We start from the raw sequence: 19,109 nt of genomic DNA, 5'->3' as shown, positions 1-19,109 counted from the left end.
AAAAATGAAAGTATTTCTTCTTTTATATCAGAAATAATGCAATGTTAAATGCAATCAGTCATTTAAATGCATTCAGATAAGAACTTTTGTATAGGATATGAATAATTTAAAGGAAATATACATAAACTTTTGTTTTTGTTAAATAAGAATTCAATAATTTCTTTATTTTGATAGAAATTATTGACAGCCTATGGATTTTCGACTTTTTATGGGTCAGGATTTGTTGTTTTTCATAAAATCAAAATGATATCAGAGAAAATACACTTAAATGTTATTCGCATTGTTTAAAAATACCAATTTTTCTTCTTTTGATGAAAAATATTGCAACGTTATTTGTATCTAGATGTTTCAAAATCCTCGAATAAGACTTTTTTTGGAAGAATTTTGATAATGTAAGGAGAATATTACTTAAACTTTTGTTTTTGTGTTGAATACATATGCAATAATTTCTTTATTTTGATAGAAATTATGAACCGTCATTTGATTTTGGTACATTTTGTACATCAGGATTGTTTGTTTTTCATAAAATATGCTGAATTTCAGGGAAAAGATACTTAATTCTATTCGTGTTGCTTAAAAATGCAAATATTTCTTCTTTTATATCAGATATAATGCAATGTCAATTGCAATCAGTCATTATGAATGCCTTTAGATAAGTAATGTTGTATAAAATGTGAATAATTAAAGGATAAATATGCATAAACCATTGTTTTTGTTAGATAATAATGCAATTATTTCTTTATTTTAATTGAAATTATGGACTGCCTTTTGATTTTGGTACTTTTTGTAGTTAAGAATTCATTGTTGTTCGTTAAAGTAAAAGAATATCAGAGAAAAAATACTAAAATGTTGTTTGCATTGTTTAAAATTACCAATGTTAAAACATGATGCAATGTTATTTGTAACTTATTATTTCAAAGGCCTCAAGATAAGATTTTTTTATGAGAATTCTAAAACTTTTATTTTTTGTTGAATAAAAATGAAAACATTTCTTTATTTGAATGGCACTTATTGGCCACTATTTAATTTTTTTAACATCATAATGGGTTGTTTTCCACAAAATACAATAAATATCAGAGGAAAGATACTACAAATCATTTTCATTGTTTAAACATTAAAAAATTACCAATATTACTTCTGTTTATATAAAATTTAACAACCTTATTTGTAATTTGTTATTTCAATAAAGGCCTCTAGATAAGTTTATTAAGAAGCTAAAAATAATAAGGATAAACATACCGAAAAATATTGAAAATAATACACCGAAAATGCAATAAATGATCATTTAATTTCATTTTCCAGTGCATTTTCGGAAAAAAACACAATCGCGATAAACACCGTTTTAGCACTATTCGGGTTTGACAATATATACGAAAATTACCATTTTTGTATAAAAATATTTAAATTTAGTTTAATCCATATTTCTTCTCTTCTTTATTTTTAAAACTTTGCTGAATAATTAATAATAAAAAATGTTGATATTTGTAATTGAATGTTTCGTATGATCAATGGCGCCATTTTAATTAAATTAAACGAAACTAAGATTCCGTAATTTGTATTTGTTCATCATGTGACGTAGGAGAGTTCAATCCGTCAGAAAGGTCAATTGGTCCGATCCGTCCGATCAGTCATATATTTTAACTATAAGTCTGACGGATTGGTGACGTGAGTTTGACGCGTACTTGACTGATCGGTGACTGATCGATGACTGCTGATTGATCGCTAAAATAGTAACGCCTAAGGTTGCAAGTACTGTACTTTGCCAACCCTGATTAATATTCATTCGGTTGAACATGTTGAATCTTTCATTGGCTATATATATATATTGGAGTAAAAAGTTCAGGTACACTTCAGTTGTTGAAATTATCCTGCCATCATTAAATATGATTAAAAACAGAATTTGAAAAATACATTATTATATTTTTAAAGAAGAGATGAAAGGATTCCAAGTGAGATTTAACTGTGTGGTGCATAGATTAGAATAATGTAAATTGAATATAATTTGGTTCTGTTTTAGGAACACTCAACACTTTATTTAAGCAGTGCCTTTATAAATATAAATACAAGTAATAAATACACATGTAAATACATTGACATACATGTGTAGTCTAGAAAAATATTCAGCTAAAATAATGTATGGGAAATATCAAATTATAACAATATAACCAGTAAGGTCGAGCACAGATTTTACTTGACAAGACTCGACATAATCTCGACAGTACTTAACTGTACTCGACTTTGGTCTCGACTTTACTTTACAAATAACTTGAAAGATAATCGTAACTGTATAAAATATGTCTTTGGTCATAGTTACTGATTTTATCAGTACACTCTGCTAACGGAATATTTAATAATAAATGGGAAATGTGTCCCATGAACATGGAGGATGCCCCGCTTGCTTAAAACGTTATAAAGGAACATAAATCAAGAACAGTAAAAGTGATACTACCCAAATTTGGTCCTGATTTGAGTTTTGTGGTAATAAGCATTTTGTATAAGTTTCATAATATTTGGTTGAAGCAAACTTAAGAGAACGGAAATGAAAAATTCAGCAATTTTTTTCCATTTGTAAAGGGGCATAACTCTTTTTTGCCTCTAAAATTCAAAACTTTATCTGTGTTATGTAGTAATAAGCATTGTGTTTAAGTTTCGTTGCATTTGGTCAAGGCAAACTAAAGTTAGAAACTGAAACGAAAGATTCAGCATTTTTTTCATTTGTAAAGGGGCATAACTCTAGAACAGTAAAAATAACACCACCAAATTCCAAATTGATCTGTGTTATGTGGTAATAAGCATTGTGTTTTAGTTTTATAACATTTGATTAAGGCAAACTAATGTTAGAGAATGGAAACGAAAAATTCAGCAATTTTTCTATTTGTAAAGGGCATAACTCAAGAATAGTAAAAGTGAAAAACGAAAAAAATCAGCAATTTTTGTTTATAAAGGGGCAGAACTCAAGAACGGTAAAAGTGACGCTACCAAATTTCGAACATGATCTGAATTATGAGGCAAACTAAAGTTAAAGAACGGAAACCATTTTTGGGACGTACGTACGGACGGACGTTCAGACGGACAAGGGTACAACTTAATGCCTCTCCGCTACGGCGGGGGCATAAAAAAAAAAGATTGTGTAAACATAACAACAAACGCGGAACACCATTCAGGATCGAAATACTTTTTAAAAATAAGGTAAGTTTGCAATTTTCTTTTTAGTGAACCTTGTACAAAAGCGAAAGCGAAAGAGATTAATAGTCCAACGGAGAATAAGATACCGTGACCTAAATCATATCTTTACTTGAAAACGAACGTAATTTAAACATTATAGTTTCCATTAACAATGTGAACATGAAAATTTGTTTGCCTCTCCTTGTCCTGATGATGAACATTTACCGTACATTATAACTTGTAAAATATAAAGACTATATCTACAAAGCAAAAAGTAAGTTAGTAAATTATTCACATATCCTAGTCACTCTATCAAACATTCAAACACGATTTATATATAGTCGCCATCCCCATCAGCATACATAAGGAAAGTTACGATTATCCCTGATAAGTTACTATTATCATGTCCAAGTTACGACTATCTGATAATCCAGTTACGATTATCATATCAAACAAAATTCTTGGAAGTTACGATGATCTTCCGTAAAATTTCGATAGCTAGCTATTATTTCGGTAACAAGGCCACATGTGATATTAAGAACACACGCACACAACAGTACCGTAGATATCAACCTAGCGGCTGAGTAATTCTTGAAAACAACGCGTGCACACGGAGAAATTAGAAGAAGACGATTTTACTTGTTTTTGGCTCCGCCATGTTGGGATCGTGGTAACTGCAATTACCATGATCAGTTTAACACCAGTGGTCCTCGATACGTATTTTTATGACACTGTGAACAACTGAAAGAAGGCTCTTCGTGTTCCCTTTTCTTGTGGATTTTTAAACCCTGCGTGTTTTTGTGTAAGTTATACCACACTTGTCACTTTGTTGAGACGCTGAAATTAAACAAGAAAATCATTTTCTTTTAATATAACTTTGATTGTCGATATAATATTCACGGAGTGACCAATTAAGCATCTGTGTTTAAAAGTTTTCAGTCATGTTTTGGCATGTATTCATTGTTTTGCCTTTTCTATTAATGACATCTCTTGACTGTTTTGGACCCAACAATTTCTCTCTTGACTGCATATCAGTTTCAGAGTTCCAAGACAAAGTCACCATCATAATAGTTGCCTTCCTCTGCTCGCAGGTTATCAAATCCATCGATAACAATCGAATGGCGCTGTCTAGGAGTAAACAGAGCATTAATGCATGCCAGCAACAAAAATGACTAGTCTTTATTTGGTCTTTTTTTTATTGATGGTGTATACTTCCAGTGGCACGTTTTTCTCAAGCCATTCACATAACTTGTTGCCATCACATATAGTTTGCGTTGTAGGCCTAATTTAGTCAAATAAGTGGCATAATTTAAGATTTAGTCATTATTTATGTATTCTATCATATCTCTCCCCTTGCTATGTGTTCAGTATTAAAGTGAATGTAGGAAATATTTGTCGACAACTTCTGCTGTCAGCTGGAAAAGAAGTCTTTGTGGGTACATCAGCAGTTTTAATATCTAAGTGAAGAGAATTGCCAATCTGATGTCTGCCACACCAGCACAGGTGTAAGTATGATTTAAGTATTATATTATTAAGATTTAAATATTGCATGTTCCTCTAGTTATTAAAAAGAAAACAATCTACTGTACATTTGACTATTGAAAAGTCCAGGGGTGGGAAGAAGGAGGAGGTAAAAAAAAAAGAGAGGAGTAAACCGATTAAAAAAAATTATCAAAAAACAGTAGTTTTTTGTCTTAAATCATGCAGTCTATAGAAATATGAATTGACGATGGAAGTGTTCGTCCTTTTTTTCTATCAATTTGATTCACTATTTAAGGAAGCTTGCTTGGCCTGTTTTGAAATAATTAAGATTTGTACACTCCACTGCCATTATCTATTTCATGAAATTAATATTTTTGCACTATTATTTAAACTCCCAATTTCTTTTCATTATTATATCAAATATATCTTAAGAAACCATTTGCAGTTAATAACTCAGTCATGTCCTTAATGGTTCATTAGCTTGAAAAGATTGAAAAATGTCTATACAAAACCAAATAAAAATCAAGAGAAATGCATCGTGCCAAATTTTCAAATTGGAATATCTCAAAAACGAGCACCATGGCCTATTACAATGCTTTGCTTATTTTGTTTCTCAATAAGCACACTTTTAAGACATGGTAATTATTAAAAAAGTTACTATTTAAAGCCGAGCCAGCTATATTAATATTCATATGGTGACAAGCTCTTTTTGTTAGTTTTCTGTCATGTCTCCTTAATGTTAAGCAAAGTGATGATATGTTACAGCAATGGATTATTTTCACAATATTTAAGGGATGAACTTTGACATGTATTTTGTTTTTATACGACTTTCTTTTTTTGCTGATTTCGTTGATTTTTGTTTCATTGAAAATCCACGTCTACGTGTTCAATAGGGATCATTCGTAATTTTTCTTCCTGTAGACGTCGCTGGTGTTCCATAAGTGGTTGTCGAAAACGTTTTAATCGCTTAAACGCTTGAATTGCATTACGCGGGACCTGTTTACGTTAGTAACTAAAATCAACACTCGATAATTTTACCAAACTATGCCCCAATATTGTTGTGTGCCCGGCTGCAATAATTCTGAAGGGGGACACAGATTTCCAAAAGATCCTGAAACTAATTTGAAGTGGAGAGTGGCCATAAAAAGACTTGATCCATCCAGCAAAAAGTTATGGAAACCTGGAAAATTTGACCAAGTTTGTCACAATCATTTCACGGCAGGAGATTATAGAACCACTGGATTAGGTTATTATATTTATATTTTTCTTGTATTCAGTTATGTTTAAACTTTTTTGTTATAATTTCTCTCGATTGAACAGTTCAATTGACAGGTTATTTACAAATAGGGGGTATATGACAAGGGTCGAAGGGATGTATTTTTTTTTTTCAAATGCCCACAAATTTTGTCAGTTTTTCACTAGTCCCCATATATTTGTTTACAATGTTTATCAGATTATTCCTAGACAATAGCAGTTATGTTAAGCAATTAATTGGCAAGTGAAACCTATTACCATGCACAAAAAGATGAGAAATATGGGTATATATAAGTCAATCCTTTTATGGGGAAAAGTATCAAACATAGACCCATATTTTTAAATATCATCACATTGTTTGAACACTAATGAGGATAAAGGATAAACCCACACAATGATTTGTCCTTTGAATGGTCATTTCAAACACCTTTAAATTCTTAAATGATAACAATAAAATTGTTCTTCTTTGTTAATTTGTATTGCATTGTTCAGAACCTCAGAGACATAGATAAATATTTTTTCAATGTCTCTGTTATATGTTGTATTACAGTATGTTAATTCAGAAATTTGGTTTTTTTTTTTTGTCATGAGCAACCCAACCAAATTGGAATTTTATTATATATTGATTGATGCAATTACATTTTATTTATTGCTTATAAATCATTCAATATTTTGTAAGTGTAAATCATAAATGATAAACACACAGTTTCATTTCTAATTTAACAGGGAACAACCATTTAACTTTGAAAAAAAAATATGGTACACTACTCATGAGCATAATTTTTTTATTTCTTTATCACATAAATGTCTTATTTTTAAGGACTTTACATTAAACTCATGGCTAATACAGTGTAAGAACAATCATTTTTTTCTTCTTCAAATTTGGAAATCGTAAGTATTTTTTGTGGGGGAAAAACACATCTACCACGCCCCACATTAAATGGTTGTCCCTTAGGAACAATAAAACCAAATTCTGAATTTACCGTTTATTAAATAGCATGATGCTTTGTGGTTTCTTGTTTTAATATTTCAGATGCCATCATGGATAACAGACATTTTACTCAACCATGAAATGATGGATGGGATACATCATTATTTTTATTATGAATTCATGGTTAAAATCCAAGAGGCTACAACTGCTAGGATTAACATTGTGTCACTGGAGACACCTTGGATGGTAACAGAGGTTGACATTTGTATTATAAGATTTTTAAACGCAACTTGATTGGGTGCATTGACAAGGGATATGAGCCTATATTCAATATGAACAAGAATGGAATAAATCCTTGTGATTAATGCACTATCACCTTGATAGCTTGAGTATAAAAAAGTTATCACTTTATTCACTTCACAGAATATACAGGCTCATACATTCCCTGTGAAGATACTATAATTGATGAAATGTGAACTTTCTGGCATGAATTTCAAGTGTTCATAAGATTACAACTTACTACTTGTCAAACACAGACTGTCACCATGATCACTGGACATTGAAACACTTATATCATTCCCATGCAATTATTATATCTAAATTCATAAGAATATTCGATACATTTACATATATGACATAATGTTGACTTACCTACAAATACATGTATGCTGAAAATGATTACCATAATGTATGAATTCTAACAAAAACTAAAACTTAGTCCCAAACCTGATGGTGTACTGTAAATGAAACAGATCATCACTACAAATAGTTCCCTACGGTTGCTGTCAAAGAAAATTATGCCAGAAAATATTTTTGTATTCAATTTCATAAATACTTAGTAACTATACAGATATTTATAGATTTTTATGCCCCCGCCGTAGTGGAGGGGGCATTAAGTTTTACCCTTGTCCGTCTGTACGTCCGTCCGTCCGTACGTCCCAAAATTGGTTTCCGTTCTCTAACTTTAGTTTGCCTCAACCAAATGTTATGAAACTTATACACAATGCTTATTACCACAAAACACAGATCAAGTTTGAATTTTGGTGGCGTCACTTTGACCGTTCTAGAGTTATGCCCCTTTACAAATTGAAAAATTGCTAAATTTTTCGTTTCCTTCTCTAACTTAAGCTTGCCTCAACCAAATGTTATCAAACTTATACACAATGTTTATTACCACAAAACACAGATCAAGTTTGAATTTTGGTGGCATCACATAAACCGTTCTAGAGTTATGCCCCTTTATAAATGGAAAAATTGCAAAATTTTTATTTCCGTTCTCTTAGTCTTACTTAAGTTTGCCTCATTCAAATGTTATGAAACTTATACACAATGCTTATTACCACTTTATGCAGATCAAGTTTGAATTTTGGGGGCGTCACTTTACTATTCTAGAGTTATGCCCCTATACAAATGGAAAAATTGCTAAATTTTTCATTTTTTTTCCAAAAATATCAATGTCATTATTCAAGTATATTTTAAACTTGTGTGTAAGTGTATGGATCTTTATGAAATTGTACTACAAGGTTCCATATCACAAAGGGAAAGCTGGAATTGAGTTTGGGGGTTATTGACCAAAAAGCTTAGGAAAAAGGGGCCAAAAATAAGCATTTTTCTAGTTTCCAGACAATAACTTGTGTTCAAGTGTATGGATCTCTCTGAAATTGTACTGCAATGTACCATACCACAAAAGGAAGACTGGGATTGATTTTTGGGGTAATTCCCTCAAAATTTTAGGAATAAGGGGCCATAAAAGGGGCAAAAAACAAGCATTTTTCTAGTTTCAGAACAAGAACTTGTGTGTAAGTGTATGGATCTTTATGAAATTGTACTGCAAGGTTCCATATCACAAAGGGAAAGCAGGGTTTGAGTTTGGGGGTAATTGCCCTAAATGTTTAGGTATTTGGGGCCAAAAAACAAGCATTTTTCTAGTTTCCAGACAATAACTTGTGTTCAAGTGTATGGATCTCTCTGAAATTGTACTGCAAGGTACCATACCACAAAGGGAAGGCTGGGATTGATTTTGGGGGTGATGAATCATAAGGGGGTTCAAAAAATTTGGGGGGGATTTTTTTTTCTTTAGAATTTTCCATTTTAAATTGGTTAATTCTGATTTATATATAAAAGCAAATAATAATGATATGGTTTGAATAGGTAAATTAAAATTTTTTTAAGTTCTTAGACAACTTTCATTCTGTGTCAGAAACCTATGCTGTGTCAAATATTTAATTACAATCTTAATTCAGTTCTGTATCAAGCTTGAATGTTGTGTCCATACTTGCCCCAACTGTTCAGGGTTCGACCTCTGCGGTCGTATCAAGCTGCGCCCCAGCGGAGCATTTTATTCTTAATTCAAATTAAAAGTCTACATATTATTGATTAATTGCTAATCTGTCTCAGAATTTTCAGAATTATAAGCACAGAACTAGAATGATTGTGTACTGCTATTTTACAATCCAAGATAGCAGTATACAGTTAATTCACCTTCAGGAGAAAATATATTGTGTATAATATAATTGGTATAACTTTTTTCAGGTGACCGGTCAAGATTGAAAGCTGAAGCAATACCATCCATTTTTAATTTTGGATCAACTATAAAAGAGGAATCACCAAGAGCTAAACGCTTCAAACAGAGGTCCGCAGAAGAACCAACTCTGATACTAAATCAGTTTGATTTTCAGTATGAAACAGAAGTAGATTCGTCTGAACCTAGAAATGAGAATCCTATTACAGTAGATGATGTTTCCTCTAATGACCAAGGAATTCAGTGTGATATTCCATCATTTGGAAAATTCAGCATTGAGAGTTTCAAATTTGAGGATAAATTGATTAATTATTACACTGGTTTTGATGATTATGATCATTTCATGATATTTTTTCATTGTCTTGGACAAGCTGCATATGAACTTCAGTATCATTGCTCTTTATTAGACCCAAAAGATCAACTATTTTTAACCCTAATGAAATTGAGACAGGCAAAAGAGGATGTTGAACTATCAATGTTATTCAAAGTATCAGAGTCCACTGTTTCTAGAGTCATTATGACATGGATAAATGTTTTGTATTTTCAATTGAAAGAATTAGATGTATGGCCGTCCAAAGAAATCATCGAAGATACTATGCCAGTTGACTTTAGGAAAAAGTTTCCTAATACCCGTGTAATTTTGGATGCTACTGAGGTACCAATTGAAAAACCCACACATGTAAGTTGCCAAAGCACCACTTGGTCAAACTATAAACATAGAAACACTCTGAAAACTATGATTGGCTGTAGTCCTAGGGGAGCCATAACTTTTGTGTCAGAAGCTTTTGGTGGATCTGCAAGTGACAGACAAATTGTTGAGAAATCTGAACTACTGAATCCAGATATTAAAATGTTTGACAAAGGGGACAGTATAATGGCAGATAGGGGCATTATGGTACAAGATTTATTTGCCAGTCAAGATGTGTTTGTTAACACACCAACCTTCTTAAAAGGGAAGTCCCAACTAGATCCACAGGAAGTGGTTCATGATAGGAGAGTAGCATCCAAAAGAATCCACATCGAAAGAGTTATTGGATTGTCGAAAAGTTATAAAATTCTGAAACATGGAATTCCCCGTGGAAAACTTCAACTTGGTTCCAGAATTATCTTTGTGTGTTTCGTCCTTTCGAATTTTAGAAAAAATATTGTACATAAAAATGCATAACAGATGAAATTGATTTACATGCTATATGGTATGGGTTTTTCTCATTGTTGAAGACCGTACAGTTGTGAAATTGTTTTCATTTTTTTTAATTTGAACTCTGGTGGAAAATGTCTCATTGGCAATCATATCATTATCATATCTCTTTTTTTTTTTAAATTATAATCAATATTTATATAAATCCATTCATATGGATTATGTTTTATTCATGATAATTGTGACTCTTTTCGCAACTGTACAAATTTCACCTACAGTAACTTCCTTTCATATTAATGGTCTTAGAACATCAGTCTGGTTGATCAAGCTACTAAAGTAAAAATAATTTTAATGTGTGTCATAAGATTTTCAAAGTTTATTCAAGATACATACATAAATATGTTTTTTGGCACAAACTCATTAAGAATACATTGTAAATACCAACTGCATAAATATAGAATAATATTAATTGAGATGATAGAATGAAAAGTTGCACCATGTTAAGGATCTATAGTCAGGTGAAATTTAAAAAAAAAATGGAATTTAAAGATAATTTAAATCAGAAAAACATTTAAGTTAATTATATATATTATATAGATAGGTTATAATGGAACTCCTTTTCTAGATATTTGACTTTAAAAAATGGTGGGAAAGGGCAGTTTCAAACTTCTAACTTATATTTAACATTGGTATTATTTAGCATAATTCAAATCATAAGAAAAGAAACCTAGAATCTGATTAAATTTTGGTAATGACATTTTATGAGATATTGAATAGAAAACTAAGTTGGTGATTTGGGCTAAATATTTTACCATGTATTGTAGGGAAAAAACGTCTGACATGACTACATCCTTAATATATCATATTATTGCACTATTTCTTGTATTAAGACACTCTGATTTGAAAGAGGAAAACAATCTTAAGTAATATTGCCCAGGTATTGTTAAATTCCAATAGAAATATTTTTCAACAGTGTTAATGTAATTATATTGTATCTTAAATTTATATTACATTTATTTTATTTTCTAATATTTTTTGTTTTGAGGTAAATATATAACATTGTAATAAGATATGTTAGTATTGACAGGATTTTAAGATCCATTTCAATCATTAAAAAATGTGCACTTTATGCATATTTTGCATATAGCTGCTCTATGATTAATTTAATTGGTGTAATATATCAACAGGAGATGGCCCATTGTGTAGACTTTACGAAAGAAACTAATTTTATAACATTGTAGAAGAATACTGTATGCTGGATTTTTGATTTTGCATGCACTGGTTATAAATGGCTAAATTGAAACTACCATTACATTTTATTACTATACCTAAATAAGAATAAGGGGTACTAGTTTCAATACAAGACTCATTATAAGTAAATTTTACAAGTTTTTCAAAATATTTCAAGGAAGTATGAAATTCTTTTAATACAAGATTATGATAACCAATGTTTTAGGTTAAATTTCTTGTTAGCTTTGTTTTGGGAAAACTTAACTAATTTTGAGCATTTCATAGAGAATTGAAGTATAAGCTACTTATAATAGTCTTGTTGGCATTTTCAAAATCTTTTTGTAAATTTCATCAATTCTTTTCTGACCAATGCTGTAACTCACAGTTTTGAATATGGAGGTCAATAGTAAAAAAATATGTAATAAAGTACTACCGACTATACAATGATTTGAAAGTGATGTAAACTCATGTACCTCAAAGAGGCCTATCAATTTAATCAATCATTTTAAATAAGCATCTATATTTTCCTTTAATGTTCCAAACAACACTTTTTAAAAGATTTTCTAACGTATACATATATATTTATATATGTATAAACAAGTCTAAATTGAAAACAACGTTCAAACCTATGATTGCGTTGGATAAAAACGGCAATTTTTATACGTGTGCATGCAAAACAAATTTCTTGTTAGAGGGGTCTAAATACAGCACAAACAACATTTTCCAAAAGACCAAAAAAGTGAAAAAGTATATTTTAACAAAACGCATTTGACTAACAGGTCGAACAACAAATGTTCTTAAACCCTGCTGACTGCCATTGGCAATAGCCCAAATAAACGGATCACCGATGTAATAAATGGATCTTAATTATAAATTTAATACTAAACAGAAAACAATAAACTTGCGGAAAAGATGGTATACCGCAAACAAAAGGTGCAAAAGTTATGTATGTATATATATATATATATATGCAAAATATAACATGCATTCAGTTCTACATTTTTGATGCAATGTAAGGTCTATAGAAGTTCTTATAAAACACTTGTAATTTTGGTATAAGACATGAATCACAGTAAGCATTATCAATGGCAATCTTTTGAACAAAAAGATCACAAAATGTATACACAACAAAATAGCAATATTCTCTTTTAGAAACATACAATTGTCCTTGAATTTGAACAAAATAGTTGCTTGATTCTTTAAGCACTGTATTGCCATTGTCATCATATTTCAAAAAGGGAAAACATTTCCCTGGTTTAATTTGTTCATTCCTTCCCTTAAATGGACATTTGATTTCCACCAATCCATCATCACCCACAGTGGCATCAGGTGTTGCACCTAAATAAGGATATTCAACACATACACACAAACCACATGCAGAGGTTTGTAGTTTGGATTTTGATTGAAAAGCATTTAAAGCCTTCTTTTCATAATTTTTCCCATGGAGTGTTGCTTGGGTTGAAAAAGTGTTCCTTCCAGCTAGAGATGCACAAAGTTTGGTGGTGTTTCTTCTACAGGTTGCCTTGCATATTTCCCCAAATCTTGATGCAGTTAGCCTCCATTCCCTGGCTTGGTACCAAGCTGAACTTACACTTTGGCCTCTTGTCATCTGTTCTATTTTGTTTGCCCTTTTTGCATCAACCTTAAATGTGAATAAAAAGTATATTGAATGTTTATATGTAAAATCCTAATCAATGAAACAGAAAAATGTAAAAAATACAAATTTTTGTTGCACCAGATGTGCATTTCAACAAATAATTTTTCTTCAGTGATGCTTGAGGCCAAAAAAGTTGTAATTCAGAAATATTATACAAACTTCTTAAACCAAAGAATCACATGAGAAATACTAGGACACATAATTACAATTAAGTTATTCAAGCATGAAAAGTAGGTCAGATTGACAGTTATTGAAGAAGTATGATGTACTGTATCCAAGCCTAAATAGGTATCTACAACAATGTACGTTGCACCTTAGTTTTATTTGTCTTTTATTATGTTTGGGTCATTGAGCGCATCCTGGAAGAAATGGTTTTCCCTTCAAATATGCAAATTATGAACCAAAATACCTCAAAAAGTAAGTCATGAAGGTATATTTCTCTTTGCATATTTCAAAAGTACACATCGAAATTGACCTTCTATCAAAATTTCAAGAAAAAATCAACGAGGGATCTCTACTGTATGGTATGCCTTTAATGCATATACAATGTTGCTTACCTCAACTGCATGATCAACCCAATGTTCAGTGAATGGTATGGTACTGTAGTCGTGTTCAATAGCTGCTGCCTGCAAGATAGCATTTAATATTTGTCTACATTTGTAATCAGCTTTTACAAAATCAGTCCTACCAGATAACAAAAACTTGCTATAAGAATGAAAATTATGCTCTTTGGAACACATGGGACAAATTTGAAGTTACATTTGAAGGAAAAAAATGTAGCATTTAATGCATAATTGATTTGTGTTTAATGCCTCTTTGAGCACTATTTGCTATTTAGTATTTTTAAAAGCTACTGACTAAGACCACTCAGCCACAGGGGCCCCATCGTGTACCCATGTATAACTGAACAATTTGAGAAAACTGTAAGTAAATTAGGAAAGGCATGTACCCTGACATTATTTTTAAATTCTGTCTATTTTGAACAACATATACCTGGATATCTGCTTTTGAGTATAAATATCTGATGGATAGATCTTTTGATGTATGGCTGCAATAATTCAGCATGAGGTTTCTCACTCTATGGTTGAAGTTTTCATCATTTCTATACTTTAGGGGTCTTGGGTCATCAAGAAATTCATCACACAGCTTTCTTTTGGTTGGTAGGTGTTCAGCTTTAACAGGCGAACCTATAAAATGAACTATATGCATATAATTAAATGTATATATGTTTAACATTGGGCAGCAAATTCAATGCATAATTCAGGATAAAAACATGAAGACGTTACTGAAATCATATATAAAAAAGAAGATGTGGTATGATTGCCAATGAGACAACTCTCCACAAAAGACCAAATGACACAGAAATTGACAACTATAGGCCACCGTGCAGCCTTCAACAATGAGCAAAGCCCATACCACATAGCTATAAAAGGCCCTGAAATGACAAATGTAAAACAATTCAAACGAGAAAACTAATGGCCTTATTTATGTACAAAAACTAAACGAAAAACAAATATGTAACACATCAACAAACGACAACCACTGAATTACAGGCTCCTGACTTGGGACAGGCACATACATAAAGAATGTGGCTAGGTTAAACATGTTAGCGGGATCCCAACCCTCCCCCTAACCTGGGACAATGGTGTAACAGTACAACATAAGAACGAACTATAAAAATCAGTTGAAAAAGGCTTAACTCATCAAGATTTTTACAGTGTAGTGTACTACCTGTTGGAAAAATTATATCAAACTTATAGAAAAGTCCATCGGCTCTAACTCAAAATATTGATAATTTTATGTTAAGGGGGTCTGTATTTCAGTTTGACAGCTTCAGACATACTAATATTTAACCTTTTCAAACTGGACCAAACCACTTCAATTTACCTAAAAATTCATGGCCCAAATTTTTTTACATGTAATTTTTTTAGGCATAAAATATAAAGAAATAAATTTGGAAGGTGTATGAAAAAAATTTGCAAGTTATACAATGTCCACACTAAGGGACTCTATTCGTAAACAATGAAAATCAAAGGACGATAACTGTCCCCAGACTAGTAAATGAGGTTACCATCCTATCTAGACTTATTATTCTGACTATGAACCACAATCAGTATTTGCTCTTTCCTATTATTCCACGTGCTTATGGCTCAGAAGCAGCCAATACCAATTTCAAAATCTTTGGATTAAATTAGCAGGGGTTGGAAATTAACCCATATAAAAGGAAAACACGAAGGTACTCACCAAATGTGCAAGTCACTCTACATGTACATCAGGATACATTAATAGCTTACCTATAGATTGTTAGCATTCCATTCAAGTTTTCAAAAGTAGTATGATATTAAAGTATCAATGCATTATTGAAATTTAAATGATTTTGGTAAAAATTACTGAAATTTTTCCAATAACATCTTAGAAAATATTGATGAATTTTACCATGATATGTAGACTTTGGTTTGTTGAACATCTGCAGATTTTCAGTGCATGTTTTTTCAACTTTCAGTTCCCCATTGCTGACAAACTCTTCCATCATAATGAATATGGCTGCCAAGTGCTTACATGTGCCATGGGGGCCTCTGCCTGCTGGACACTCACAATGGGAATTGAGTGGGTCCCCTGTTTTCTTGTCAAGCCTGATTTTATAGTTATATGATACCTGCAAAACAGTCATGTAGAAAGCTTTGTAAAATATTGTGGTTAACAACAATTTTTTATCAAGATTAATGAACTCGTTTTTCCCACACATTTAGGTGTAACACCACTAATTCGGACCTGGCCAAAAAGCACATACCAGAAAATAGTACATATTTAACACAATATAGTTCCTACGCATGGGTGTAACTTTCAAAATATGTAGAATATTTAGGTAATTTTGGTATCAAATGAAAGCTGAATGACAGGTGGTCATTGTAGAACACTTTTTTGACTTAAAATTTTGAATAATAAAAAAATTGCATGAAATTTAAAAAAGAGGTTACATTTTAAAATTGAGAATGGAAATGGGGAATGTGTCAAAGAGACAACAACCCGACCATAGAACAGACAACAGCAGAAGGTTTTGCCTGTTTGTCAGATCTGAAGTACCTGTTTTGGTACAACCGAAGTTCCGGAAACCAGTTCTTTCTTATATGCAATTAAAGGTATGTTGATTTTTTCAGTACAAGACACCATAAAGTGACTTGCCTTGACATGCAATGATTGTCACTTTATTTGAACTTAAAACAAAAGATCTGTGTCTGCTTGAAATTGAGAAATTTAACATAGAGAGCAAGGGGGCCATGAATTAGTGGTGTACTTCCTTTAGAGATTAATTTGATTGTTTACTGACCCCAGTTCCATTCTCATTTTTTATAATTAATATTCATGTTGTTTTACCACTAAAAAATGTATACTTTGCAAAGTCTATCAGAATTATTTTGCAAAGAATTCCACTCAAACCAGAAGAAATGGTCGTCTTAAAGTTTTGCAAAGAGGTGATTTTTTTTGCTCAATGTTCAAGACAGAAGGCCTTATTGAGACTTTGAAATGGAGAACAGCAATAACAATACTGTTCCTTTACGTTTTGTGTGTTTTTTACTGTGTATTTACTGATCATGTGTCATGGACAGATATATCCCATGTCCTTTGTTTTTCTATTTTAATATATTTTCTTGTTAATGGAGATGATCATTTCTAAATTGAATAAAATGTGCCTGATCCTTTGTGTATAATATTGTTAATTTAATGAATTGGATTGGAAAATGATTAATCTTAACCAATTAAAAAACTAAAATAGGATTTACAACAAATTTATCTATAACCTTCACAAAGAACAAAATAAATACTGCATTAATACTTTTTGTTTCATGGCTGCTCCAACTATTCCACTTAAAAATATGTTGCCTTCTTGGATGTTGATCGAGCATGCTTGAACTCTGTTGCTGTCATACATCAACTGGCCTTTTGTGAGTGCTTTGATATCTGCTGCACACTGTTTGTCACCTGTAAATATACATGCATATATAAGAATGATAATAACCCTATTTTAAATCTTTATATTGACATTTCTCTCAAATTGAAAACAATGGTAGGTTCATAGATAATTCCAGTGGTGCAGGTCAGCCAGAATTGGGATGTTGAGGGGCTTATGCATTCAACTCTCTCTTTTTTGTCAAAATATTGATAATTTACAGTAAAAAATGTCATTTTTAAATGTTTGTTAATTCCTACTCACACGAATCTTGTAATATTGAAAGAAGAGGAAATATACTGTTCTTGAAATAAATTTGGTGATTTGAATAACTAAAAAAAACATAGATTGATTTTTGTGAAGTGAAAAAAAACCAGACCATATACATGTTACATGTACATCATTTATATCATGGTCAAATATTCAAGATTTCTGCCTGTCATACAATTTTTCCAAAAAAGGTCTGAAAGTTGTGGTTTTAATTTCAACATCATCTGCCATTACCACACTTCAAAATTTAATGCTGCCTTAAGCTTTCAAAAAGATAATTTACTGGACCTTTCTGTATTTTACAATGTAATTTTTTCAAAACTAGTCTTGCTATTAAACTAAATGTATATAGGCACTGTACGGTGACCTACATGTATATAGTTGTTAATTTCTGTGTCGTTTGGTCTCTTGAGTTGTCTCATTGGCAATCATACCACATCTTCTTTTTTATCTATACTTATATTTTTTGACAATCTGGATATAAAAACTTACCTGCCAATCTATATACAAAGTAAGCATCAATCTGCTCCTTTGTGATTTTTGGCAGCACCATCTTGTGTTCAGCAAGTAACTGCCTAAACCCAGAAACAGGCCATCCAACATCTAATGGTTCTGGTAAGATAACAGGTTCCTCTTGAAAGTTTTTATTTCTGTCATATGCATTCAATCTATGAAATAGAAAAATTTATACACACATTATTATCAATGTTATTTATTAAAATTTACTCAAATATTATAGAAGAATAATACAATGAACATGAAATAATTACCTTTGTTCAGATTAATATAAAAAATCATGCCTATGGACTTTTTATGTTCAAATTGATATTTTTGTTTATTTTAAAAGTTTTTTCACCTAGAAATGATTTAATGTCTTTTAAGAAAGAAAAGTATATTTTAATTTGATATTTTTCAGTAACATATCGTCTGAGATATTTCATAGAGTCCTAATGATGAATTAGTACATGTAAATATATAAGTAACATGTTTGTTTGTTTTATTTTTTATTTTATTTCTCTTTTCCATTGTATTGTAAATATGAGCAGCTTGGTGTCTTTTTTTCTTCTTCTCATTAATCACTAACTACCAGTTAAAGAGAGATAACTCTAACAATAAGAAGATGTGGAATGATTACCAATGAGACAACTCTCTACAAGAGACCAATTGGCACAGACATAGCTGTTTTATAGGTTTTCTATCCAATTTTTGTTATGAATCTTTACAGAAGCATAGAGTAAACATTTTAAAGATATACACATACTGATTATGTCAACTTAAATGATGACATTTTAAGTAAAGTAATGTATGTTTATCAGACACATGCCTCCTCCAAGAAACTTTTATTTTATGATGATACAAATGACTTATAATTGCAGACATACTCAAACAAATGGAACTTGTCGGGGTTTAGCCAGTTTAATTGAAAAGGAAATTTTATAAGTAACGTTAAATTAATGAGTGAAATCATGTGGTTAAAACTTGACAAACAATTTTTTGATTTATTCGCTCATT

The 19,109-nt window shown here is 31.2% G+C and overlaps 1 protein-coding gene and 1 long non-coding RNA gene across 2 annotated transcripts; one reads left to right on the top strand and one right to left on the bottom strand.

Annotated features, from left to right (window-relative positions):
- Positions 1-6,524: 6,524 nt before the first annotated feature.
- Positions 6,525-11,658, top strand: LOC127732357 (uncharacterized). The gene is made up of 2 exons (XR_007996213.1): positions 6,525-7,087; positions 9,365-11,658. It is a non-coding gene; the product is annotated as an uncharacterized LOC127732357 (long non-coding RNA).
- A 1,055-nt stretch (positions 11,659-12,713) lies between these two features.
- On the bottom strand, positions 12,714-17,353 carry LOC127732293 (uncharacterized). The gene is made up of 5 exons (XM_052241363.1): positions 17,214-17,353; positions 15,815-16,034; positions 14,372-14,565; positions 13,936-14,004; positions 12,714-13,363 (listed from the first exon to the last, which is right to left on the bottom strand). The coding sequence occupies exons 1-5, from the start codon at positions 17,307-17,309 to the stop codon at positions 12,716-12,718; spliced, it is 1,227 nt and encodes a 408-aa protein (XP_052097323.1). The 5' UTR covers positions 17,310-17,353; the 3' UTR covers positions 12,714-12,715.
- Positions 17,354-19,109: the final 1,756 nt, after the last annotated feature.

The sequence above is a fragment of the Mytilus californianus genome, unplaced genomic scaffold (genome assembly GCF_021869535.1).
Source record: "Mytilus californianus isolate M0D057914Y unplaced genomic scaffold, xbMytCali1.0.p SCAF_23, whole genome shotgun sequence".
Classification (NCBI taxonomy): domain Eukaryota; kingdom Metazoa; phylum Mollusca; class Bivalvia; order Mytilida; family Mytilidae; genus Mytilus; species Mytilus californianus.
Note: the sequence above shows the minus strand (reverse complement) of the source record. Positions and strands in the feature narration are given on the sequence as shown.